The sequence below is a fragment of the Chelmon rostratus genome, chromosome 2 (assembly GCF_017976325.1).
Source record: "Chelmon rostratus isolate fCheRos1 chromosome 2, fCheRos1.pri, whole genome shotgun sequence".
NCBI classification, from domain to species: domain Eukaryota; kingdom Metazoa; phylum Chordata; class Actinopteri; order Chaetodontiformes; family Chaetodontidae; genus Chelmon; species Chelmon rostratus.
Window position 1 is genome coordinate 4,394,178 of NC_055659.1, and position 27,202 is coordinate 4,421,379.

The 27,202-nt window shown below is 41.0% G+C and overlaps 3 protein-coding genes and 1 long non-coding RNA gene across 7 annotated transcripts in view; 1 reads left to right on the forward strand and 3 right to left on the reverse strand.

Moving 5' to 3' along the window:
- LOC121613529 (protein-glutamine gamma-glutamyltransferase 5-like) overlaps window positions 1-4,450 on the reverse strand; it is a 21,597-nt gene extending 17,147 nt beyond the window's left edge. The window contains exons 1-4 of the mRNA XM_041946967.1: window positions 4,306-4,450; window positions 2,067-2,237; window positions 1,049-1,306; window positions 755-873 (exon numbers count right to left, since the gene is read on the reverse strand). Coding sequence (XP_041802901.1) covers window positions 755-873; window positions 1,049-1,306; window positions 2,067-2,237; window positions 4,306-4,330 — 573 coding nt within the window. The 5' untranslated portion in view covers window positions 4,331-4,450. The remainder of the gene's footprint in view (window positions 1-754; window positions 874-1,048; window positions 1,307-2,066; window positions 2,238-4,305) is intronic.
- On the forward strand, window positions 3,412-9,340 carry LOC121613554. 2 transcript variants are annotated; one of them, XR_006007204.1, is made up of 3 exons: window positions 3,412-3,554; window positions 8,040-8,147; window positions 8,259-9,340. It is a non-coding gene; the product is annotated as an uncharacterized LOC121613554 (long non-coding RNA). The 2 variants fall into 2 exon arrangements; XR_006007205.1 differs by having other exon boundaries at window positions 8,275-9,340.
- On the reverse strand, window positions 7,547-16,951 carry ccndbp1 (cyclin D-type binding-protein 1). Of its 3 annotated transcripts, none has more exons than XM_041946994.1 (12): window positions 16,810-16,951; window positions 15,295-15,354; window positions 14,811-14,890; window positions 14,277-14,358; window positions 13,986-14,082; window positions 13,193-13,266; window positions 11,079-11,155; window positions 10,723-10,982; window positions 10,154-10,214; window positions 8,445-8,491; window positions 8,002-8,109; window positions 7,547-7,955 (listed from the first exon to the last, which is right to left on the reverse strand). In XM_041946994.1, coding segments are annotated over exons 1-12 (1,035 nt in total). In that variant the 5' UTR covers window positions 16,898-16,951; the 3' UTR covers window positions 7,547-7,954. The 3 variants fall into 3 exon arrangements, with proteins under 3 accessions (XP_041802928.1, XP_041802920.1, XP_041802910.1); XM_041946986.1 differs by having other exon boundaries at window positions 7,547-7,921; window positions 7,968-8,109; XM_041946976.1 differs by having other exon boundaries at window positions 7,547-8,109.
- An 897-nt stretch (window positions 16,952-17,848) lies between these two features.
- Window positions 17,849-25,809, reverse strand: LOC121617763 (H-2 class II histocompatibility antigen, A-Q alpha chain-like). Its single transcript, XM_041953000.1, has 4 exons — window positions 25,693-25,809; window positions 24,719-24,976; window positions 23,064-23,345; window positions 17,849-20,368 (listed from the first exon to the last, which is right to left on the reverse strand). Exons 1-4 carry the CDS (start codon window positions 25,766-25,768, stop codon window positions 20,238-20,240), a joined length of 747 nt encoding a protein of 248 aa, XP_041808934.1. The 5' UTR covers window positions 25,769-25,809; the 3' UTR covers window positions 17,849-20,237.
- Window positions 25,810-27,202: the final 1,393 nt, after the last annotated feature.

The following is a 27,202-nucleotide window of genomic DNA, read 5'->3' on the forward strand; positions in this document are numbered from 1 at the left end:
TTAAAAGCAGTGTTGTGAACCACTATTAATTTCATTTTCACTTTATTATAGGTGCTGTTTTGCCCTTTCAGGACCTTCGTGTTTTCCCCTTGTAGAGCCTTTGTGTTTGCCCTCGTTTTGCTTCTGTTTTGTTGTTTGGTTTCCTGTTTTGCATTTTTTGTGCTTAGTTTTGTTCTCATTCTGATTTGCTTTTACATCCTATTGAGTTATTTCTTTGAATGTATTAAAACATCTGGGTTGCTGTATTTGTTAATTTTGTCATTAGTATTTTTCTTTTAGTGAAGTGGGGCACCATTTTGTTGGGGAGGCGCCTCCCCACCGATGGTCTCTGCTCACTTTTTTTCTTTAGGTTATGTTGGGCTGAGCGTTTTAGGTATTTAATCACATCTCTGGTTTTTAGATAGTATTTGTTAAGGCCTTTTTTGGACAATATTGTAATACAAATGTTTATAATCCCTTTCAGTGTGTGCTGATTTAGTTTTATTTTGACTAGTTAATTTTTCCTTCTTCCTTTGCAGTTCCAGCCCTGCCTGTTTATATTGATTTTCAATAAATAATTCATTTATTCAAAACAATACGTCTCTGTCCTGTTTCAGAACGAATCTGTGTGCCTTACTAATCTTCCAACCGTTTAATATTCTTGAGGTATTTCCTGGGGTGCAATTCCCCAGGTGGCGTTGTTGGTTCTCCGCCTTATACTACTTGGTGACCTCTCACCTCACTCCGACACATATGCATGTGTGAGAGAAAGTACCTGTCCAAAGTCCCAGTTGATAAAGGAGATATAGTTTCCACTTCCTCTGAAGATGCATCCTTGATCGTTCATCACATACTCCTGCCTCTCCTTCTCATCAGCCAGAAACACCCAGTCATCTGCAGAGACCGTGAATTCAGACAGACAGGTGATAGGAAGATTAGTTATCTAAGATGTACAGTCACTTTTCTTAAGTAAAAGTCCTATATTCAAAATGTTACTAAAGTAAAAGTACATCACAATAGATACTTTATTAATCTCCAAAGAGAAATTTACAATCATAGACAGACCTACCGGAACACCAGGGGTTGAAGAGCACCACCAGGGCTGCAAGAAACAGTTCCTCACCCCTGTAATGTGCATACAGCTCGTACACCCCCACGGGGGTGTCAGCTGGTGGAGTAAAGGTCAGCTTCAGGATGCCCATTTGCAGGGAGGAGCTACTCTGAAGCTCCACCTTCCACACCGCCTTTGCTGATGGTGAACGCTCACACAAACCATTGGGAACACTGACAAATGACACCGTCCCCTGGTCTTGAGATGGATGCTTTCCTGTAGAGAGGAGCCGGTGAAACAGTACTCTACATCGGGGGTGAACGACCATTTTTTCCTTTGGAGGGCCAAAACTGACACTTGATCATGAGCCAAAAGCAAACACCTGTTGTATTTTATACTTAAGATGCAAAATGTTACTGCACATGCTCATAAAGAGCGTTTTCACCTCACAAAAATAAAACAACATTAATCGTGATGTATATGACAATTCTTATTTTTATTTATTCATTATTTGATGAGAAACATCTGATGGGCCAAACGAACCTTGAGCTTGTTTGGAACAACAATCGGCCGTCTATACCCGTGTCATGTGACATGCTACACAACCTGACAAAAAGTCTAGCGTGTCTCTGCTGAGTTAAGCTAACGTTAGTTGCCTTCAGCTACAGTTAAGCAAGTTTTTTCAAAGCATGTTAGAGCTAGGGAACATTACGTAAGTTAATTTTTATTAGCTTTAAGCTAACGCTAGGCGTGGCTCCCTCTAAGCTAACCTCACTTAGCCTAGCTGTTATCTCACGTGTCTAGCTGGGTTGGCTAGCTGTCTACTGACAACTTTACATGCTGTTTTCAAAGTAATTCTACATTTGTATGGCACATTAAGATTTAAATTATTAAAACAGTTTTTAGAAGTCATTTTTTCTGTCATAACTCAATGTTGGCTAAACGCTGAGTTACTGCGTTTTGACCTCGTAGGCCAGCAGGTACCTTCACTGCTGTCCAAAACCATTAAAACCAAATAATTTCATGAAGGACCAACCTGTCTTCGCAGCAATGATGAGCGGGTGTTGGTAAGGGTTGAAAGGTTTGGTCATTTTAAGGGTCAGGATGAATTCTTGGCCTCTTCTCACAATCAGCTGATCTTCTGAGATTACACTGGTGCGATGCTCAGTGTTGTTGGTCTTACAGTGAAGGTCCACGCGCTCCCAGACTGAAAGGAATTAAAAACATACAAAGTCTCTTAATAGAATATCTGTATATCTGGCAGTTTTCAAATAATATATTTATTTGATGGCAGTAATGTTTAAGTTTATATCCACTTTTATATAAAGTGCAAATCTCCCAGTAGGAAAAGCAAAGCTCTTGTTCATCTGTGACAATAAGAAAGATGTTTAATTATTATTTAATTATTTTGCATCAACCAAATATATATTTTTTTGGGGGGGGCTGCGAAGGTTAAACCATTAGATGTCAACTACTGAATTAACAATTTTGATCATTGAGTAATTAAAAAATAAATAAATAAATAAGTCCAATATCTAGTTCCAGCATCTTAAAGGTGAATATTTTCTGGTTTCTTCACACCTCTATGACAACTGAAACTGAATATCTTTGGGTTGTGGACAATAGAAGACATTTATCAACGTCTTCCTGGGTTTTTGGAAACACTGATTCACATTTTTCACAAATTTCTGACATTTTATAGACCAAACCACTCACTGATTGAGAAAATAATCAACAGATTAATTGACTATGAAAATAATCGTTAGTTGTAGCCATTATAAATTCAAAGTTTACACTCTTACATGTCCAAAATTTCTGTGCAAGGGAAGCATATCAAAAACGATTAGTGCAGTTTCTATGGTTGCCCACAGTGGTCACGAGGAACAGTAAAAAAAATCCTGTTAGTCATACTGTAATTCATAAAGCAACGATGAAATGCTGAAAATGTCCTGAAGCTTTACAGTTATTGCAGACAAAAAAGTTGTAACATTTCTGTAAAGATTATTGTTAAATGTTAAAACTTTTTAGCACATTATATGCACGTATATGCACAAGGTCTTACATTATGAGTTTTATACGCACATTATGACAACAGTCATTACTCATCACAGTAGTAATGAGTTTCTACAAAGTCACAGATCACTTAACGTCCCTTTAAATGCAAAACGGAAAAATTATCAACTGCATGGATTACAGCGTCTGCCAGACAGACACCGAGGTGCTCGGTGCTCCTGGTGCTGAGCCAGGTGTGGGGATCCACTCAGCACACCTGAAGGTGTGGGGACACCCAAACTCAACTCACTGTGGCAGAAACTGGGGCAAGGCAGTGAGCAGGTAGTTAAAATATGTAAACAGACTGAGCGGACTGTAAATGTCAGCGGTGGAGCTACAGTACGTGGTGAAGAAATATGTGTGTAAACAGGGCAAGACACAACAGGACGGGATGAGAACAGAAGAAAATACTCACTTCCACATTAAGCTGGGCGGCAGACCGACATGACCCACCACTTCTGAGCTTTCGAGTGTAAGTTTAGCTTTCCATCTTTCCTTTTTATGCCTTAGAGCTGCAACTTATTAAAACTCTATACTAGCAATGGATCGTGAAAGATGCTGTTTGTTGTGATGAACCCAAAGAAAAGACTTTGAGCCTGTTTTGGCCTCCAGCCTGCAGATTTCCTGCTTCCTTTCAGTCTCGTCGCTGTCATGAGCTTTGTTCCAGCAGCAGCAGCAGGCAGCTGTTTTCAGTGAGCACGCTTTGATAAACCTCCTGTTAACTTCCTGCTCAGCAGCATCGACAAAGTTAGCAACTAGTTCGCTCTCCTCTCTCACATTGTTGTTTTTGGCAGCTGTTTTCACATCTCTAAGAAACCATTGCACACTGCACCGAACAGCAGAGGTGCACAGTTGCAGACTGTCTGGTGGACGCAGTGGCGCTTTAGGCAGTTAAAGGCCAGATATCCTCCTCAGACAGTGGTGCATCTGTCAAAATCTTTCTAAAAAACGTGAAGGTGACTGGAAGCATGTGATGTGACAGCATTCTTAAAAATGTTTTAATTTGCTGTTTGAAGTCCTCACTGAATCCTTCATGTCCCACTATGAAACTGGTGTATGCTAGTGTTAAAACATATGCAACCAAACACAGCATCATTTCATTCGCTCACATACATGCAGAGCATGAGAGCAGCTTTGGGTGGATGCAGAGAGCCACACGGGACAAGATACGAAGACAAAGTGCTTTAAAGAGATTCTTGCATTAAAATCACTGGTGTACTTACACGGTTCTTTAATTTCCTCTGTCATCTTCCCAGAACTTTCTTTCTAACAATAGTCGACGTGAGGACGGTAAAATGCACACTGACAGGCAGTGAACACTCAGGCTGAGAGGAGACTCTGTGTTTGATCTTAAAATACCTGCCAAGCCCAACCCCGTCTCGAATTAACATGCAACACCTGTCGTAACCTCTGTTTAACCATTCCCTGGGAGGATCTCCTCCGCTGATCGGGCCAGTTAGACTGACGATTACACACAGCATTAACCGAGCATAACCCCATTATAATGATTTCATTTTAGACTGGCTGCTGTATGCTACTCTCATCCAGCTTTCTGATCACTTTGTGATGTGTGCAGGTGATTCCTCCACTCAAATTATGTTACCAGTTAGTGGATCACCGCTTGTGAAACTGTGAATGTTTATGATGACAAACAGTGTAATAAAGGATGTCACCACATGGACTCAGGAACACGTTGTGAAACTGTCTATAAACACAGGTTGTTTGCAAATGACTGCATTCAGGTTTTATGTAGGATTTACAAACAGTACGAACTTTTGTGGAATCAGGGTTGTGTAGCGCTGATCAGGTGAAGAAGGCAAATTTAGCAAAGTGGTAAATTAACTAAACTGGTTTATCCTGAACTGACGAGGAAACTCACTTGACACAGAAATGTCAGGGAGCGGCTGAGGTGAGCAAAAAAAAAAAATCAGAGACGCACTCTTTGACCCAATAGATGTTCTGCAAAATCAATATGTACGTAAGCATATGAGACAGTGTAATTATAAAACTATCTATCTATCTTATGGCACCATGGCAACCGCTACCTCGTAAAAGATGAGGTGTTGATAGACAGACATTCTTCCCCCTTTTCGTGATATTTAAGTTGCATTATTGATTACTTCAGATCTGTAAGAGGTGATGTTTTTATGGTGTTTGTCACTTGGCAACAAGTCTTAATGCTAGAATGGATGTTAGTTATGTCTACTGCACCATTTTTACGTTAGTGTTGCACGCAGAGTTATGTAGAACCCAGATATCGAAATAAATAAACAAAAACGTGGACACACATGAACCATCTTGTCGTGTCACAAGTCACCCGATTGGGCAACGAGCACATGTACATGATTCATGAAACGTATTGTTAACTGATTATTTACTCTCGACAATGATGCTTAACAATAAATCGTTAACATACGCTGCTTGAATTTTGTCACATCAACCAGTGATATTTGCTGATACTGTGATGTGATGTAACATTATTCAATAACTGCTGTGAAACTTTTATCATCACTGAATCACTAAAAGTTACAGCTCCTTGTACTGAACATTGCATAGGTGTGTGTGTGTAGGATGATGGTTAGGGCAGGACCTCCTGTGAATTCCAAAAAAAGTCTGACTCAGAAAGTTTTGCATTTGAGAATTTCCTGCAGTTGGTGACATCAGTGGAATAATGATCACATAAATAATGACGTGGGTTTCTACAGGCCGAAACAGACGGGACGCACAAGAACTGGATTAAGAACAGATTTTAATGATTTGCAAACAAACTCTGTTCACTGATGGTTTCACGAAGTCTCTCTGAGTCCAGGTATTAATCTCCTTTATCCAATCATTTGTTCACAAAGTGGTGAACCCAACCATGATACTATCACCTGTCACCAATCAACTTGTTTACCTGTGGAATGTTCCAAACAGGTGTTTTTGGAGCGTTTCACAACTTTCTCAGTCTTTTGTTGCTCCTGTCCCGACTTGTTTGAAACGTGTTGCTGCATCAGATTCAGAATAAGCAGATATTTACAAAAATCAATGAAGCTGATGAGGTCAGACATTAAATATATTGTCTTTGTGCTGTTTTCAGTTGAGTTTATGTCAAAAAGGATTAACAAGTTATCACATTGTTATATTTATGTCTTACAAAGTGTCCTAAAACATGATATTACATAGTGAACGTAGTGTAATATAATTTGCTCTTGTAACACTGAGACTGGATGAAATATACATTTGTTGTTCTATAAAAATCTGATCTGGGTTCTATGTACATTTACTTCATTGAGTGCAGAAAACATGAAAAGGTTTTTAGGTTTTTCATATTTGTCTTAGCAATTAATTTGAAAGCAGTTACTCTGATGACAGGACAGAGTCTCTTTTGACCACAGTTTGTCTTGGCGTTCTCCCAAAAAGCAAACGATTATGGTTAAAACAGAACGAAGATTGAACAATGCTCCATTTCTCTGAGCGTGACTTCCTGGAAGAGGTTTTATTCCAGGCTCAACAGACAGATACAGAGTGGCATCATTTCGTCCACACTGGCCAAGAATAGAAGCGAGTTTCTGACTTGAATGAACTACAGTGTTTTAGGTGGCAGCCACAGTCCTGTTCCTTTAATTTAGAAAGGAGAATTGTTGTTGTGCAGCAGACCACCAGGAGGGAGTGGTGCGCCAAAGGTTGACAGCTTGTTGGCAGTGATGAAGACGCTTGTTTTTCTAACCCGACTGTTTCAACAGTTGTGGGGGATAAACAATCGTCTGTTCACTGACATCAACCTGAGGATCACAGGTCAGTGTGAAGCAAGGCAGAACCGAGGCGCTTAATCACGTTACTGGAAAGATTAAGTCAATCTTTCATTCATCAAACTACTTTCTGTATTTGTCAGAGGTGGGTGGGCTGAGAAGACCTGCTCGTTTTCAGCAGCACTCCCTTCGCAGGATAAACCGGTTCTCCTGAATCAACTCTGCAGCTCAACATCTGGAATCAATTCAACATTAAAGATAAATATGTTTGCTTGTCTGTTTATCTGTGGACTGCCTTTTTTCACATATGTAACACGGTGAAAATCAGACACATCCCTTCCTTTGCAGTTCCTCACTAGCTGATCCGGAACACTGTGGCACGAGTGCTGACAAGAACTGGGAAAAGAGATCATCTTCATCTAGAGTTTAGAATCCTAAGTCCTAAATGATCAGGCACCATCAAATCTTACAGAGCTCATCAAACCCAATTACCCAGCCAGAACTCTACACTCCCAGAATGCAGGCTTACTTATGGCCCCTCAAGTCTCCAAAACTAGAATGGAAGCCAGAGCGTTCAGCTATCAATAACAATAATAACAATAAATCTGCATCTTAATCTTTGTCAAATGTATCTGAACTTCTCTTTGTCTTGACAAAGTTACAACAATAAGTGTTTCTCTGTTTTCTTGCTGTTTAGTTAGTCTTGGAGGGCCAATAATTCAAGACGATCACAGAGATTTGCATGTTGTTTTAATTAATCCAGCAGGAAAAATGTAACACGGCCGATCCTCAAACAGGTTCTGCGTGTATCTGACGAAAAGTCAAATGCAGATTAGCTGTGTGGACAAAATTACTGACATTCAGAGGTGTGCAGAGTTGCATAATGAAGCTTTTTTCCACAGAAGAGTGAATGTGAGGACACGAGTCCTTCCTTTTAATTCTGCTAGGCTGTGCATGCATGTGCACACACACACACACACACACACACACACACACACCAGCACACACACAAGCACACACACACACACATCCCTTTCATACACTGGCATATAAAACCACACAACAGACACACGTGTAATGGTACAGAAACACACACACACACACACACACACACACACACACACACACACACACACACACACACACACACACACACACACACACACACACACACACACACACACACACTAGCTGTCCTGCTCAATCAGGTCTTTGGCTTTCTGCAGGTTGTGATCCACGGCTCCATCTAAGAACTGAACCCAGGTCAGCTGTGATTCCCCGCACACGTGACTGGACCTGGAGGATTGTGAAAAGGATCAACGAAGACAAAGGAGGTAAAGATTGTGTTCTATTTGCTAAAGGTCACTTTGTGTTTACATGGAAACCAGCAGTGAACGAACCAACTGGATCTGTTTTTTTTTTGTTTGTTTGTTTGATCTGATAAGATTGATGACTTGTCAGATTTACAGAGACACCACCCACATGTTTCTCAACCCTCCTCGAACACACCCTCCAACTTTCTCTGAGGACGTCTGACCTTTCCCGCCTTCACTGCTGATTCCAGGAAACTTAACTCAGCATCAGTCGGACTCCTTCATGATTAGTCACATGATTCAGTGGGTGAATCTTACCTGATGATCTCCAGAACTTTCTTTAACAGTGCTGCCAGTTTAGACACCTGTAGGTAAAAAAAACAGACAAACATCTTTTTGTATTCATTTAAACTTTTTATATATATATTTTTTTCAGGCTGGGTGAGCTGCTATTAAAAAAGTCGCTTTACAACCCAAATGATCACATTCTGTTTTATTTATTTATTTAATACATCGTCCCAACTTCTTGGGGTTGTAAGTTTGCAGATTGTGTTGAAACTGACAAGCTGGGACGTGTAAATAAATTACTCGCAAGTGCAGCTGGCACAATCGCTTCATATCATTTCACTACTGAACACAACCTGTTCTGATGTTTGGCTCTAATTCAGTAAAGAGTTTTAACGCCGGTTGGGCTTCTGTTGGAAAAGGACACAGAGGAAGATCACTAAGAGCTGCTGATCCGAATCAGCTGATATCTGGAAATCAGTGTTAAAGTCCCATAACAGACGCAGGGGTGTAAACAGGGCGTGAACAGTCGCTGTAAAAACAGTGGAGAGTGTTTTCTTTGGATGACCCTGAGCAATGAGGACAGTTTCTGGAACGTCCAACACAAGTCAAAAGCGGATTGTTTTCATCTGACCATTAATGCAAATCCTAAAGTTCATGTCAAACATAGAAAAGCAGCAAATCCTCACGCTTGAGATCAATTATCAGCTGGCACAACATCATCGATGCGTCCACAGAGCAGCTGCAGAGTGTGTGTTCAGTAGCGTTGGCGGGTAATGCATTACAAAAGTAACTTGTTACAGTAATATATTACTTTTCTGCAATAACAGTGTGTTTTGAACATGAACACATGTTACAAACACTGTTGTACGCACACTACTGTTTCAGCGTAACTTTTGCATTTTGGAACATAAAACAGGAAACAAACTGCTCCGTTCAGCATGGCATGATGAAATTGTATTTTAGACGCTGCTGAAATGTGCGGCACTTCACGCCGTGTTTCAAGCTCCACGTGTCCTGGAAGATTTCCCGGACAAATGGGAGAAATTCTGAAGTGACGCTAACACGAACACCTTCCCTGAGCAACGTGTCGAGATATGAAAGAACAGCTGGTAAGACTTAAGCCGGGATATTTCACTTTTCAAAGTTTTGTTTCACTTAAATTGAATTAATTTTCTTATGATTCAAATCCATAAGTTACTTGGGTTGTTCTGTCCTTGCACGTTGTTTTAAAGTCGCATTTTCATTATTAGGAAATGATTATTGACGTAGTTGATGATCAAATCAGGAAACTAAAATCCCTAAAATCCCTGTAAGCTGCATAAACTGACGTTCATCTACTGCGTCTATTGTTCTGCTGTATTTAATTGTTTTCACGCCGTCTCGCCCAAACTAAAGACATTCCAGGACGATTTCTGTGTAAGTATGACTCCTTTGTTGATCCGTCACTGAACTCAGACATTTGCAACTGCAGGAAACACAGGCCTGAGATCAGCATGACATTAGTCATTAGTGAGTTATCGAGGTGCAGTCTGAGCAACCTGTATAACAATTTTGGACTGACAAGATACTCTGACTGATACACGGGAACCTGTGCAGATGTTATCAAGACCAAGCATCACAAAATATGTGGAAAAAAGTCAGATTACTGCCAAAACGAAACTTTTTTTATAGCGTCTGACCACGTTTCACTATGAATGATGGGTTGTGTGTGTTTGTATGTGCGAGTGTGTGTGTCTTACATTGCTTTCTACTCCGCTGTAGTCCATGGGTGGGTAGAGACAGAGAGCCAGATCATCAACACTGAGGAGAGAAGACAGCAAGAGGCAGAGCTTTGTCTTCATCACTGTGCTCATTTTGATGCTCGCTGCAAAAAGTGACACTTCATTTTCATTACAAATTGAGCACATGGGGGATAAGACGGTGGATTAAGTGTCTGAAGTGTCACACTCCAGCTGCTTTCTTTCAACAATCACAAACAGCAGCAATAAATGCATCTCATCCCACCAATCCAAGACAATGAAAGAAATATTTTCCATTCATAAAAGCTACAGGTGTGTAGGAAGAGCCTTCCTGCAGCACTGTGCAGGAGGAAAATTATTATGGACTATTTATGTGCATCATAAATTGGTTGAACAGTTTCTAATTTGGTTATTACAGATTTACAAGTTGAAGTTTCCATTTTCTGTGTGGTGAGCAGAAGTCATTACTCTAATGACGCCAATTTAGCACAGTTTACTCCTTTTCGGTCTTACCATGGTAAAACAACATGATAATATGATCACGCGTGTGGGTGTGCGTGTATTCCTACCCAGGGCTGATTTCCTTGGTGATGTCAGCCAGGTCGTCCAGCTGAGCCACGTTCTGAGACGTGTCAACGTTTCCGTTGGATTTGACGGCCGACGTCAGCTTCCTCAGGCACGCTGCCGAAGCTTTCATCAGCCCCTGGCACGGACCAATCACGCGCCGGTCTTTCTCCGACCAATAAGTGTCCTGGTTGCCTCGAGGCTCCTCCCCTTCCTGGTCATCATTGAGGACGTCACTGAATGGGTCTTGGGCTTCAGATAAAGCCTGGGTGGGAGGGCTATTTTCAGTTTATCTGACCGGACTTAACAGGTGTCTAATAAAAAAAGAGCTGCAGTATTGTGAGAATTAGCGACAGTGCACCTGTTCAATTTCCTCGATGGCGTCTTTCACAACTCCAATCTGAGCCGACAGAACCACCAGCGCTGCCGCCCTATTGTCTGTGAAACAAACACATTTTTCAAATCAATAAACCAAAAGTAATCAAAATCTTACAGAACTCCTTAAACAAAGGACAGAAACAACTTCTAAAAGGAAAATATACTGAAACCTCTGTCATATTCACACTACACTTAAAGGAGATTCAGTTTAAACTTTGTGTAATAACTGCTGATTCAAACCTCGGGAGGAAGTACGAAGCTCCACACATCTGATTTAATGATCATACAAAACCTAAATGAGCAGATAATTGATGGACAGACTGACACATTCACACCAGCCCTGAAATACACGACTGACAGCCGTTTAATCTCATTTATGTGTGAAGTGACTTTACCTTTAACAAAGACATGGAGGATCTTTGAAGAAGAGCTAAAAATTAGCTTCATTAACATTAATTATACTGGTATTATTCCTCCGATTAAATAATCAATTGTTTAGTCTTTAACATGTCAGAATATATGGTCAAAACTAAGATATAATCAATTTAATATGATAATAGAACAGATGAGAGCAGCAGACTTTTAAAATTGAGAAGTTAGATCAAGCTAATGATTGATCAGTGACTTAAGTTATGAACCACACATCCACATTGTAACTTCTCTGTCGATTGACTATTGATTAATCAGCTGATTGAGAAGATCTGTGATGGTTACAGGTCTTCACCACAGGAACAGAAGCTTCTATGACTGAGGAGATTTTAATTCATGTTCATGTTTTTGTTTATGTAAAATTCACAGTTTCAACATGTAAATATGGTGAAAGTAAAAGTAAATTGCTGTTATGATGCTGTCAAATTGAGGACAATCTTGAAGATTATATAACGCCAGTGAAGCACACTTCAAACATATTGTTTGTTTTGGAACCGCTGACAGCAAGTTCAGTGGCGAAGAAAAGTACGTGTTCATTTCTTCAGTTTTAAAGTGAGTTTTGTGTGATCTTCATGAGCATCGCTCTTCATGAGGAGAGAACAAAGATAGATCAGACAGCTTCAAGCCATAATGTTCTACACTGTGTAAGACTTTCAGATACAACTGATACCCCTGTGTGCTAGTTTGATCATATCTAGCTCTGGAATGAGGCCTACTCTCATTTCTCATGCACTGCAGCAAAACTGTGAGTGTTACATCAGGATCACTGAAGCTGAGTGCTCACATTTACAGATGTTCTACCTCTGCACGACACTGTAACTGTTGTTCCTTCTACCTCCATCATGGAGAACTGAGTTTCACCTCCTTTTGGTCAATCTGGTGACACTACTTTTTAAACTGTGAACTCAAACCTGAAAACTTGCATGTTAATTTTTAATCTAAGGTGAATCATTTAAATCTGGCATTTAATTTGGGGCAATCTCACCTACTGTTTGTTATCCTCTGCTATTTATATTTTAATTTAATTAATTTTTTTAAAAATTTTATTCACTTAATTGATCCCAAACTGGGAAATTCTTCTCTGCATTTCACCCATCACTGTACTTGAAACACACACATGCACATGCAACATGCAGTGAACACACAGGAGCAGTGGGCTGCCGCATCAGGCGCCCGGTGAGCATATGGGGGGGTTAAGTGCCTTGCTCAAGGGCACAAAAGGCTAGTTCCCTGACCGGGAATCGAACACGGGCTGCGGCAGTGAGAGCGCCGAATCCTAACCACTAGACCCACACACACAAATACAGATGTGCATAATTCAGCAGCTCAACTAACACACACACTCAAATATGTCCTTTACTTTTCCTCCCGCTGGACCTGCAGCAGAGAGTGAACTTTCTCATTTGCACACAGACTCCTCATTAAATGTGGATCACATAAGAAAGTCTGCAGGAACTCTGGTAGTTGTGTAGACGCACTTTCAGTGCAACATCACCACCTGCAGGCTGCCAGTAAAACAACTGATCTACTGTAACTTTAAAATACACTAACAGAGCAGGGTGAGAGGTTAGGGTTGAACAACTGACTGTTTCTCCCTCCAGTGAAGAATCCACTTATAAAATCTGAACATTCACACTTTTTCTTCTCAATCCTGTCAAGTCCACTGACCTCTTGGCAGCTGGGCAAACCGGTCGCAGGCTGACCACACAGTCCCTGTTGATGTCAACTGTTCCTGGCTCAGACTAGAGGTGAGCAGAAACGGAGGATGATGAGGAGGATGAAGAGGAGAGGTGGAGGAAGTCATATGAAAAGAAAAGCAGAGAGGCACTGAGACCACAGACCACTGAGAACTGATGTCTGATGGAAAAGGATCCAAATGTTTCTTAAAGTTTACTGTGGTGCTGCAAGAGCTACAGCGGCTGTAAATAATATCAATGTTATTTAATATTCATGTTTTACTATTTAACAACTAAAGGAAATAAATGTACAGTGGCTTTTGTGACAAAAAAAAATTATGTTTGCATAAGTATTCACCCCCTCCATTTATGTGTCCTATTACAGGAGTTTAACACTTTTGCAAACATGTATTTTGGATTTCCACTCCGTTCTTCTGTTCATCTGTTTTTACTTTGTCATTAAAGGTTATTTTTCTGTTTATCAGTGTCAAGGAAGCCTCATTAAATCTACTTCTACTGGGGGTGAGTACCTTTCATAGGCATGGTATCGGGATAGTGTGTGCATGTGTATTAGCGTCACCATGACACCAGAATGCTGACATTAATAAATAAATACCAATTTAATTTTTTCACAACAATAAATGACTAATTGAAATTTCAGGTACAATGTCCACACTATTTGTGTGTGCATGTTTGTGTGTGTTTATTACACCTTATTCTACAGTGGCTATCAGTTAAAACAGATTACATCATCATATATGAACTCTGTTTGTGTGTGCACGTACCTCTGCAGCGGGGAGCTCAGTATGACCTCCAGCAGCTGCGCAACTCCCTCCAGAACCTCGACTGTGGCGTCTCTGACCTGTCGGCGCAGACTAACACCTGCAGACACAGCGGTGACAGAAAGCTGAAGTCAAGATGCTGACAGAGATTTACATCCATTTAGAATGTGTTATTGATACTGAACTATCAAGCCAAACCACATCTAAGTGAATGACAGTATAGAACAGGGATTACTGTCACTGAAGTAGCCAACTGTCTGATTCCTGGACTGCATCGGTAATGACTGGTGTTACCTTGGCTCTTAGGTAGCCAGTAGTACACTGTAGACAGAGCCAGGACGCTCTTCAGGATGGATTCTGCTAACTTCTCTCCATCCTGCAGACAGAAAGGAGGAAAGAGAGACATAAATATGTTGGGAATTACAATAAGACATTTATGTGATAATTCAAGAGCTTGAGAAATATTAGAATCATTTCTTTATTAACTTCCCCCAAATGCTGCCACTGTCATATCAAATATGAAATATTATTTTGCTGCTATTGCAGCATCAGAACACAAACTGAATAAGTGATCAGGCTGGCTCTTCACTGGTACATTCAAGCATTATCTCTGTACATAATAAAACTAGAGTATGGTCTGAGTTTTGGTTCATTTTCTAGTGGAAGCATTGTTATATTATTTCTTGTCTTCCTCTTTGAGTGCACTTGTGCTGTTGGTTTTCTGATTGATGTACTCCTTCTGCTTTAAACATGGTGCTTTAATCATGGTGTCTTGTTGTGGATCATAACTGGTGCAGTATAAACTCAGGTTGACAGCATTGTCCTGACCTCTTGTGATGGCAGCGGGGGTTTGGAGAAGGCCAGGCTGAGTTTAGTGGCTTCCTGAGACACTGCCTTCACTGCCTGGTCTGAGGAGAGAAGACACAGTCATACCACATGAAAAGGTTTCATTAAATGGCTTTGAGGTGATGATTTAACACCATGGTGGCTTGATGTGTTTCTGGATGGAACGGGATGACAACGGTGTGGTATTAATGTAAGGAGGGCCCTGAGTCTCACATGAATATTGATGAAATTTTCTCATGCAATCTTGAGTTGTTGGAAACAGAATTCTATCTAAATGAATATATAGAAACCACAGAAATGAGTGTGTCGTTTGATCTAAAAATTATGAAAACATATTTTTGACATATGACATCTAATGGCCAGTGGCATCCATCCAGGGTTGTAAGGTGGGAAATTTTGCATTCATGGGGCCCTGACAGAAGCTTGAGGAGTGAATAAAGGATGAGACGGTCAAACAAAACTCAACTCAGAGTGTCCCAGAAGTTGGAGAGGTTGAAGGCTCCGTGTGATGCATTGGACTCTCCATCTATGGAGGAAAATGAGCATTTGGTTAGACAAATCTTGCCTCTTTCAGGTCAGGTACTCAAATGCCAAAGCGAAAAAGTTGCTAAACCCTTGTTTACTTTACTGATGTATGTATGAAAACAAGAACTAACAATTAACAATTAATCAAACAACCAAGAAAATTAAATCTGCAATACTCAACTAATTGTTTCAGTTGTATAATCAAGCAAAAATGCTGCGTATGCTCTGGTTCCAGCTACGCAGGTGAGAGGATTTGCTGCTTTTCTACCTTTTAAATTACTGCTAAGTGAATATATTTGGGTTGTGGACTGTTGGTCAGTAATTTGAAAGTTAACTCAGCTCTCATAACATGTCATAACACATAACTCGACTCAACAATTAAATGAATGAAACAATCGTTACTTGCACCACTACAAAAAGGCTCATGTAGCTCCCTCTGTATGCTGGTCTTTAATAGGTTGTTTTCCCTTGTTGTCTAATTCTAAATAATTGTTGTTTGATTATAAACTAAGGTTTTATTTTGTTCATTTTGTGCTCTTTTGTTTCCACTTTGTAAACCTTTCAACATTTCTAGGTGCACTGAGTCAAGTTGTGCAATGTTTGCCATCAATGTGGTGAAGTTTCATGTGTTTACTTCACTGGATTAAACAACAACAACAACAACAACAAAAAACATTCCCATCTGGTTATTTCATCCATAAACTGTTTCTAAATAGGTTTTTCCAGACTGGATTATGAAATACATTGATATCGCATTACAAAATTAGATTTTACCTAAATTACCCACTCAGAACTGAAATGTACTTCCAGCTGTCTGTTTCAAAACAGTTTAGAGAGGGGTTGATTCAACGTTACGGTCATTTTGAAGGCTTCAGTTCGTGCTGTTGAATTGTTTCACGCCATACTGAGCTGTTTCTCATGTTTTATATGAAGATCACTGACGGATGGCTACATATAGAAACACCTCGCAATACAACTCAACAGCTGCAGCACAAACTGTCTTTGCATCCTCCAACATGTCCATGAATCCACATGTCTTTTTTTCTGCAAAAACTAAACAATTTTCATAAAAATAGCTGTTTAACTAGCTACTGCAGAACCGCTGCATTTGTTAAAGCTGGGTGTAGATTATCTAACAAACATACAGCTGAGTCTCTATGGCAAGTTGTTCTGAACACATTAAAAGGAACTGACAGCTTGCTAATAGTTTAGCAAACAAACATTACCGTAACACTGTGGCATAACGTCAGCGAATGACACATATTAATAAAAACAAAACGTCTCAGTGGAGAAACGGAGCCTAGCGTGAATAAAAATACACGTTTAGCTGAAGTTGAAGCTAAAGTTAGCACATTTAGCTTGACTTAGGCTAGCATACGTACAGCTGAGTTCGAGGCTAACTTAGCTAACTCAGCTAACTATTTCTCCTGCGTCACATCTCCCGTCTCACATTTACCTCTGACTCGGTCGCTAATGCACTGGATGGAGTTCAGTAGATTTCGTAAAGGCACAGAAACATTTCCATCACAATTATCAGCACTCATGTTGCCGTTTTCAGACCGCAGTAGATAAACGCGTGTTGTGGAACTACAGAAGGGACCGGATGCCGAACCGGGGACAATTATAAAGGAGGCACCGAAACGGGGAAAAGTGAAAGGTGACACATTCAAACGTTTGAGTGACGCCTTGTGGTGTAAGGTAAGTATTGCAACCATAGACATACACATGTTTATATGTCTATGGCCTCAACGCCCCTATACGGCGTCAGTTAGTGGAAGGAAAAGGCGTCTTAACACAGGTGAAACGGCTCTCTCGAAGGCAATGAAACTTTTACATAACCAGAGAAGTGTTAATAGTTTGATTCAGAGTCTTAACAAAAATGCTTTTCTTATCTAATTGGCCTAATTCATCTTCCCTGGCTTAAAAAAAGACATTGGATAAATATTCATGCCAGTATTTATTCCCATTTAGTACTTCTGCATTATCCTGGGAACTCTTGTCTCCAGTGTGTTATGAGATTTCTCTGATGGTTGTGAATTGCCTTGCTGGGATTACAGACAGTTAAAGAAGTGTGTTGCTCCTCTTGTTAAAAACAATAATCTACTAAAAGATATGACACAATGTTGATTTCACAATAGCACTGTAAATGCAAAGCAGTCATGATAGAAATACAGAATTAAAAAAGAGTTAAAATAGTTTTTCCACAACCTCTCTGGGAAATGATGGAGGTAGCTAAACATAGGAAAGTGGTCTTACATTTTCAAGATTGTCAATTTAATTGAGATTTGTTGGTTTTATTATATAGAGGCTGCATGTAGCATTAAATACGACCATTTACCCACCCAGACAACTTTGGTGGCATTTGGAGTCGTTTTGAAGAAATTAGCCCAGAGGAGCGGCGCGTATATCCGTATAATGCGAGTGCTCGGGGCATCCATGTGCAGCCTCTATATAACGCATAATCTGCGGCGAAACTCGTTCATATTCCAACATTTTGTTATGATATGCTGGTGCTATTCTCTTCTGAGCCCGTGGTGGCATGTTATCAACATCCGGCGTCTCTGGGCAACTACTCAGCAACCCTCGTCTCAGCCTCAGAAGCTGCCTGACAGGCCTTCTCCTCCTCCCAGACCTTCTTCTCCTGACTGAGTTTGTCCAGCTGACTCCGAAGCTCTTTGTTTTCATTGTAGAGCTTTACGCTTTGTTGCATGAGGAACCTATTCCTATTAACAAGCTCCTCATTTTGCCTCTGAGTGGCTTCAAGTGTCCCTTGGAATAACTCATACTCCTTCAGGGGTACAGTTTTCTTGAAAAACATCATGTCTAGTTAAGTGAGTACTTCCTGCTGTGAGAATGTATGATCCCTCAAAGGTATAAGGTGTATATTGGCTCTGTTGTGTGCTCTCAACTAGTACAGACAGAAGTTAAGAATGGTGACCTCTAAATAACTCCTCTTGTCATGTTGAATCGAACTGCATCGTGATCAGGGGGTGTATCGCATCACAACGATAGTTGCTGCTTAAGTATCTTTAATGTATCAGATTAAAATGTGTTGCATAGTAAGCGTTACTCTCCTCTTGTTTCAGACCCTGACTTCCTGATGTGTTTCCTGCCTGTCTGATTGTCTGCCCCGCCCTGATTGTTTCCACCTGTTCATTGTTACCTCATGTGTATATATAGTCTGCGTCTCCCCTTGTCCTGTGCCAGATTGTCTCTTGTCCCTTGTCCAAGCCTAGCTCTGTATTATATCCCTGTCTCCCTGTGAGTGTTAGCTGATTCAAGTTTCTAGTTTGCACATTTTTGGAATCCTTGCGCCTTTTGTTCTCGTTTATTGTAATCAAGTCTTTTTGTTGTACATTGAATTACAGAGCGCCTTTTGTTTGTTACTTTCAGTTACTTCAGTCCTGTTTTTGCCAGATCCTTGTATCTGTGTTTTCTGTTAATAAATACTGCCTTGTGTTTTTGAACCTTGCCTGGGTGAACTGAGTTACTGCATTTGAGTCCTGAAAACCCGCGAGCCCAACCGGCCCTGAGATAAAAGGAAAACATTTAAGTAATAGAGGCCCTTGGTTCCTTTTTCAAAGGTGACTGGCTTGAACCAATTTTGGAGGCTATCAAAGATCGCAACCCTGGTTTTAGTGCTTCCTCATTCAAATGCTGATGCCGAGAAGGTATTTTCAGTGGCCGGTCTGAACAAAACCTCTACCTGAAATAGCTTGTCTCTGAATGGGACTTTTTCTGCTCTACCAGCCTTTATCTCCATTTGTTCAGTGTTTGTTGTTCCTGTTCTCAACAGGAGTCAAAGTCCTTGTACGTGTGCACAGACTTCTTCACCAAAGCTGATTCTGAAGTTTCGTTTTGGTCCTTCAGTTTTCTCTTTGCTCATTCCTCCTCACCGTCACGTTAAAGTCTTCCAGGAGTCGAGCGCTGGCTGTGATGTGATGATCCAGACGGAGCTCAGAGAGCTGCAGGAAGCAGGTGGAGCCGCTTCTACCTGAGAGAGATGCTCCTCTGGAATCAGAAGGTGAGTCAGAGAGTCATTCACAGCAGGTTTGTTCACAGATCTCTGTCCTCTCTGTGTGTGTTCAGAAATGGAGATTATTCAGAATCAACGCTGAGGACCAGCGAGGAAGTGAGGCGCTCAAAGTCAAGGCCAAAGTTTTAGAGGCAGTCGCTCAATGTGTCCACAGGGAGGCCTCAGTGTGAGGGAGGTTGGACATTTCCTGGTTCCCGGCATTCATCAGTCTGATTCACCTGGTCCAGACCAGACCTTCTGTCCCATCACAGACTGGTGCACTGATCTCCTCTTACAATCCAAAGACGTGCACGGTAAGTGCATTAAATATGACTGTTGAATTGATATTGTTTCGAAAATAAAGTATAGTACAAATAAAGTATTACGGGATAGGTTTGCTTTATTTAACTGTAAATTCTCAAGAGGGATCAACTGCATCAATCAGCACATTTGACTCAGCTGTACAGGACTGTGCATATTTTAACGGAAAGGCAACATGTCCTGTTGTGTTACCATCCTTTCATCTTAGAACATTCAGGCAAAATAAAACAGAAACTTCAGAAACTGAGCCAACAAGTCGGGTCACGATACAAATCCTCTGAATTCAAAGCGCAAGTGCTTTTCTGTTGCAATTTTCCAGATCACCTTTGGCTTTCCTGTGCATCATTAATGAAAAGTCCAGTTGCCTCCATGAAGACAAATGTGTCGTGTGTTTGATTTTGCAATATGTTGAGGTGTTGTGAAGGTTTTCCTTTAACGTACAGAGAAACACGCCCTCAAAGAGGAGGCCGGGCTGTTGGACCATCCCGTCGCATTAACGGTGAAAACATGTGCACGCTCAGCTGAATGCTGAGCTGCTCTCAGTAAAACTAGCGAAGGCACCGATTTGGCTCCTTGGTGAAAAAGTAGGCTCCGGTCCCGATTCCCACCAGGCACAAAACGAGGCTCGCTACGAAGAACCCCGCTGCAGGACTCATGCTGCTCGCCCTCTCTTGCAGCTCTGCAAATCAAACAGAAACTTTTGTTTTAGCATTTTTAAGCCACAAAATGCATGGAAAGTGTTCAAACCTGAAAACTGTGAGTGCATTGCTTCCAAACTACAAGAAGTAGAAAAGCCTTGACAGCATCAAATGCCTCAGAAAAAAACTAAAAACGACACATTCGGGTGATAAAGCCGTCTGGCAGCTGCAGTAATTGTGACTCCAAAGGCGGAAGTCAGGCGATGTTATTACAGAGTCTTAAAGTCTGCAGAGGGAGGAGGTCGGGCCGGGTCAACACAACGTCAGGCTTTTTACAGAGCGCTGTTTGTTTCCAGTTTCCAGCAGCGAGAGTCAACACTGGTTTCTTTTAACAATGATTCACAATCTTTCCCAACCTTTCACATACCGTAGCTGCTGTATGCAGATAATGAAATGACAATGAAAATGGCATTGGATGTAAAATATGCCACTGTAAGCCAGGTGTCTGTGAAATATAAAGTAGTTTTAAACTTATCTTGTAGACCTGTTCTTTTAAAGGGAGTCATTATCTGGCTGTACTGTACTGAAATGAGATATAACAAGTAAATAGTGAGTTTTATAAGTATTGGTAGGTGATGGTTGTTACCTTTGGACAGACCCATTCTAACTGTTTGCATTTCAAGTCTTTACGCTAAACTACATTAATCTCACTGGCTGCTGGTATGAGTACAGTACTCATCCTCATATCTAATGCTGCAACGGAAAGCGAATGAGTGGATTTTGCAAAATGTCTTCATCTTTTATTAAAGGATAACTTTCGTTTTTTACAACCTGGACCTTATTTGTAGCATTAAATACGACCATTTACTCACCCAGACAACTTTGGTGGCATTTGGAGTCGTTTTGAAGAAATTAGCCCCAGAGGAGCGGCACGTATATCCGTATAATGTGAGTAATCGGGACACCCGTGCGTAGCCTCTATAAACGCATAATCTGCTGCGAAACTCGTTCATATTCCAATATTTTGTTAAGATATGCTGGTGCTATTCCCCTCTGAGCCCCTGGTGGCATGTTATCAACATCCAGCGTCTCTAGACAACTACTTCTGACGTGGATGACGTCATTACCGAACGCCGGGCGCTGCGAGCAGCCAGCCCCAACACGGCTAACAGTCGGCTACGAACAAACCACAGCTGTGCCAAACTACAGCTAAACTAGCCGACCGCCGGCTCAGAGGGGAATAGCACCAGCATATCAGAACAAAATATTGGAATACGAACGAGTTTCGCCGCAGATTGTGCGTTTATAGAGGCTGCGCATGGATGCCCCGAGTACTCGCATTATACGGATATACGTGCCGCTCCTCTGGGGCTAATATCTTCAAAACGACTCCAAATGCCACCAAAGTTGTCTGGGTGAGTAAATGGTCGTATTTAATGCTAGAAATAGCTCACCCAGTGGTGTTCAGCCAACAACCTGGTGCTGAACACAGGGAAAACCAAGGAGGTCATTGTGGACTTCAGGAGGTCCAGGAAGACGGATCACGCCCCCCTCCTCATGGACGGAGAAGTGGTGGAGCGTGTGGACAACATCAGGTTCCTGGGCCTCCACATCACATCTGACCTCTCCTGGTCCATGAACACCTCCCGCCTGGTGAAGAAAGCACAACAAAGGCTCTTCTTCCTCAGGAAGCTGAAACGGGCTGGACTCTCCTCTCGGTTGCTCGTTAACTTCTACAGGGCCACAATTGAAAGCATCCTCTGCCTCAGTGTGACAGTGTGGTATGGCAGCTGCACGGCACAGGAGAGGAAACAACTGGCATGGGTGGTTAAAACTGCACAGGGCATCGTGGGCTGCCCCCTCCCTGACCTAGACTCTATATATGAAGGTCGGGTCAGAAAGAGGGCGAGATCCATCGCCACGGACCCCAGCCACCCGGGCCACAGACTGTTTGTACCGCTTCCATCAGGAAAGCGGTACAGGAACATCCGCACCACCACTAACAGACTGAGGGACAGCTTCTTCCCCAGAGCTGTTAGAGCTATCACCCCCAGCAGCCCCTCACTGCAGTGAGAGACTGTGTGAACTGTGAACACTGCACACCGCACTTTACACCTACACCTACACCTCTACCTCCACCTGCACCTTCTGTGTACTTGACTTTTATGTACACACATATACTATAATTATATACATTTTAGTATATCAGCACATTTCAGTTTCATTGGCATATTTTATTCTGTCGGAACATTTCACTGTGTATATTTTATATTTTATTCTGCTTGTATATTTTATTCTGTTTGCACATTTCACTTCCATATTTTATTGTTTATTGTTTAGTATATTTTATTGCCTAAGTATATTTTCATTCTGTTATATTTTTAATTGCTTCACGAATATTTTTTTTATTGCATGTTGGTTTATTTTATTTTATTGTAGTTATCTTAATTTTATTCACTCTTTCTAGTCTTAGCTTTCTTACCATCTAACATGGGGGTTGCAATGAAAATTTCATTGACATGTGCAATGACAATAAAGACTCTTGAATCTTGAAAGACTCTTGAAATAAGGTCTAGGTTGTAAAAAAACGAAAGATATCCTTTAAACTACACTTGGTGACACGTCTCAAACGTCTCTTTTCTTCTCTAAGCCATCTGATCTTCTACTTAGACCTCCTCATGTCTCATAGAGGCATTTTGGACGTAGCTGAACAGATGCTACGACTCTTTGACTCACTCCAGCTCCTGGTGAGGGGCTGCCGCGAGGCTTGATGCTCCACTGAACAGGAGTAAACGTCGCCCTCCCGAGGCGTGAAACTCAGCGTTGAAATTCTGTGGAACGTCCCGTCGCTGTTGTGTAGGTAACGCAGGTTCGACACCCCCTCTGTGACCTCAGCCCCGTTCTTCGTCCATGTGAAATTGATGGAGGGGGGGTAGAAGTGATTGGCCAGGCAGAAGAGAGTGTTCATCACACCATCCTCGCCCTTGTACCGGGTGTAGACGTAGCTGTCTGGAGCTTCTGGTAAATGAACAGAATAGCAAGACGCGACTGAGGATACACATTTTTGTTCATTTTTTCATTTTTTTTTAATCTTATTTATTTTCAGAGACAGTTCTAATTAACTGACATCACCATAAATGTGCAGTGAGTTAGATAATTTTCAACTGTTATATGAATGCAGAATTATTCAGGAAATATAATAATGATGCAGAGAACATGCAAAATCAGAAGAAGAGGATGTTGGGGCTGTTTCTCTGACATTAGCTGCAGTTTAAGGTCAAAGATTAGTTTAAATTGTCACTCATGAGCCCCTCAGTTTAAACTGCGCCTGTGGTTTTAGTCTAAATGTCACCTCCCCGACCTCCGCACCCACACTTTGTGCATCCCACACTGGGTTTAAATCATAAGTGCAAAGTTTTTCCAATAATGATGCATTTCCAATTGAACATGACCTGCTGCATGTGACAAATGGTTTTCCCACCACTTGGGGGCAGTGAAAACAAGCTGCAAACCCGAACAGTGAAATATTATCACCAATTAAGTGAAATGGCAACTGTGTTTGCAAACAGTGTCTCACAGTATTTACACATTGAGTCGACATAGGGCAACATTAGCTCTCATTTGGAGCTGTGTTTCTCTTCACCTAAAGAAATGTATGTCTAATATTTGCCTCTTTCACTGTCTTTTAGCTCAGTTTTTGGCCTCCACCAACCCCTGAGAACAATGAGTCTGGATCTTAAGCTGCTAAATGCTCCACTATGCTCACAGCTGGTCTCTAGAACCAGAACAGTGAACTAGAACAGTATAAGCTGTGGGGCTATAAAACCAAAACAATGAGCTGAAAGAGGCTAAAACGGCGAATGTGACACAGTGTTATTTGATTTTATAAAAAAAATGTTGATTTTCTGCTTTAAGGTCACAGAGTTCAGCTTCTGTTTAAATTTCTACATCTTAGATCAGTTTATTTACTTCTAAAAGTTAAATCATTCCCCAAGTGTGATATCAAGAAGGTAGCGCTGATGTCATCATCAGTAGTAACATATCGAGAAATATTGTTAAAAGGAGTCATATTTGATGCCACTGGTCATCAGTTTAGCTAATGCACTAGCAAAAGTAATAATAATAATAATAAAAATAATAATAATCGTCTCACAAAATATCACCATATACGGTATTAAAGGAACGAAAACAGAAGTTTTTGGTTGAATAAACACGTTCATAAATGAATTACAAAATATTATGTCCTGCCAGACATGAAACTTGACATTAACTTAATAAACACTAATAGAATTCAATACCTTAGATAAGCAAATGTACACAGTTAATGATTAATATCAATTTACTGCAACCCAGTTTGATTGGTTAAATGAACACCTGACATGAAGTGGTACCTTGTGCTTTGGGAGCACCAGGTTCTGCTCTTCTTGCTTTACCCAACACGCTGTGACAGTGAACAATGCTGGATTTGGCAAATCCAAAGACCCACTGCTTGAAGTCTATCACAGCTTGCGGCAGGTGAGGCATCGCCCACACTATTTCGTCTTTGCTGAAATCAGCGTACGCTGCCACGTCCTCATCGAGAAGCATGTCCACCCGCACGTCAGTGGATTCATAGCAGCCGTAGATGTAGTGGAAGTAATGGGAGGGTGCTGAGAAGCAGGAGATGAAACAGCGTCACAAGATCGAAGCTCAAACACTGCGAGTTTAAGTCCATATTGTGCTGACATTAGTTCAAACCAACAGCCTGGAAGGTGGGTAAACATTTGGTATTCACGCCTCACACAGCAATAATGCTTTCAACCCCTCATCAAAGGTTTACTCTGGCTATGAGCTGTGTGCAGTTTAACCAAAGAACACCTTTCTTCTGTGAACCTCTTCGACTGTTTCATCTGAAGTCATCATTTCATCTGGTAAAGCTCTCCAATACTTCACAAGAACAATGCGAGCACATGGATGCACCTTTATGACCTGTGGCACACAGAAAAGCCAACTGTCTGTTTAACTGGTTGATCTTACTTTGCAATGAATCTCAAAAGGGACGACTGGCATAGGATTTAGTGTGGGGTGAGACTTCAGACTGCATCCCTTCAGGTAAGAGAAATGTCAAACCTTCTATAAGGATTTGTCCAAACACATTTTCACAAACGCAGACACTGAAGTTCAACTTCTTGTATTTTCACTTGTTGAATCGCAGCAGTTTGTTTGATACAGTTTGATTCAGGCTGTTCTCTGTAAGTCAGTTTGAATCAAGCTAAATTTACCTTGACAAACAGACATCTAAAGGAAGCTGATTGTACTCTACACCTGCTGAGTCACTCACAAACATCCAGGTGAACGCTGACAAAAGCTGCAGTTCGTTTCTTACTTGTTGCAGAAGTGCAAACAGCCCCAGTGAGTATGATCAGTGCGGCCACAGACACAGTCATCTGGAGTCCAGACATGTTGCTTGTGTTCAGGGAATAAAACCACTGAGGCAGAAACTTCAGACTGTCCAGCTTTAAGCAGCCAGTCAGATATGATTACACCACTGTTGCCGGGTAGAATACTTTATGGTTATAGCCTAGAGCAGGAAGTTATTGGACAAAGAAATGAAAGAAAAAAGATGACAGAAACGGAGCAGAACTGATTGGTAGAATCAGCTTTTAACACAACTAATTAATTTTTTCAGAAATATCTGTACTTTAAATGTGAATTTACGGAATGAAATACAAACATTCTGAAGGGAAAAACTGAAGGACTCCAGTGCCCCCTTGTGTCTTTTAATATGTAGTTCTTGTTACTGTTTATCGTGAAATTATCAGCTTCATTATTATGTCAGCTATTTACCACAGCACCTTAAATATTTTTTTAATATATTTTTTTTAATTATTGTTTTTATCATTTTCTTGGTGAGCCATCATTTTTGGTAAGAAGAGACACACCTCCTCTTCTTTTTGGGAATGAGACCTCATTAAGAGTGTGATGATGAGGGCAGCAGGTGTTTCCTGTTAGCTGACTCTGATGTCGTGTAAGTAATTTCATGGTTTTATTGTGTTGTGTTTTGGGTTTTCACTTTGTAGGCTTTGGAGACTTTAATGCCAAATAAAATTAATTAATTAGCAGAAATACAGACAGAAACATGCATTTGCTTGTGGACACAAAATTGATTACAAAGGATTTTTCGCTCTAACTAGTCCCTTAGGCCAACATGACTTCAAAGATGAAAAGGTCTACAGTGGGCATCCCTGTGCACTCAAGGCCTCACCTGTCTTTTTAGTGTGATCAGGTGCATCGGATCATGCTACATCACTTTTACAGTCAGGTGTGTACACTCATACGCAATCATGGCTGCACCGCAATTAAATTAGCTGCAGTTATTTTACTCCTAACTGTCACAGGAGCAATTATAGCAACAAGTAGCAATATTAGCATTTTTAATATTGCCGTTATTAAGGTCAAGTGCTGATCTCTGGTAACAAATGCATAAACTGCATCATCAATCTTGATAAATAAGTAGAAAAATATTTGTGCTGTACACCCAAAGACCATTAGGGGGCAGTGTGCGCCAATGGTTTCTGCACCATGTTGGATTTATTTCAGTTGCTACTGATGCAGACAGCCACCTCGGGCTGATGACTAGCCAAAGTCATCAAAGTATGAGATGGCTACAGAGATGTGCTCTGCAGAGAGACATGTGTGAGTTAAGTCAATACACAAAGTGTCTGTGTTTGAGAGAGAAGAACAGGGAAGCACATAAAAGTGGGATGATTTGCATTCAGGAAATTACAGAATATAACCAACAGGCTGGTTGGTGGTCACCTGTTGCTGTGTTAGTCAGCAGTTAGTTCATGTTTCATGTTTTCACAGTATACAAACTATGATCAAGAGAGAATTTA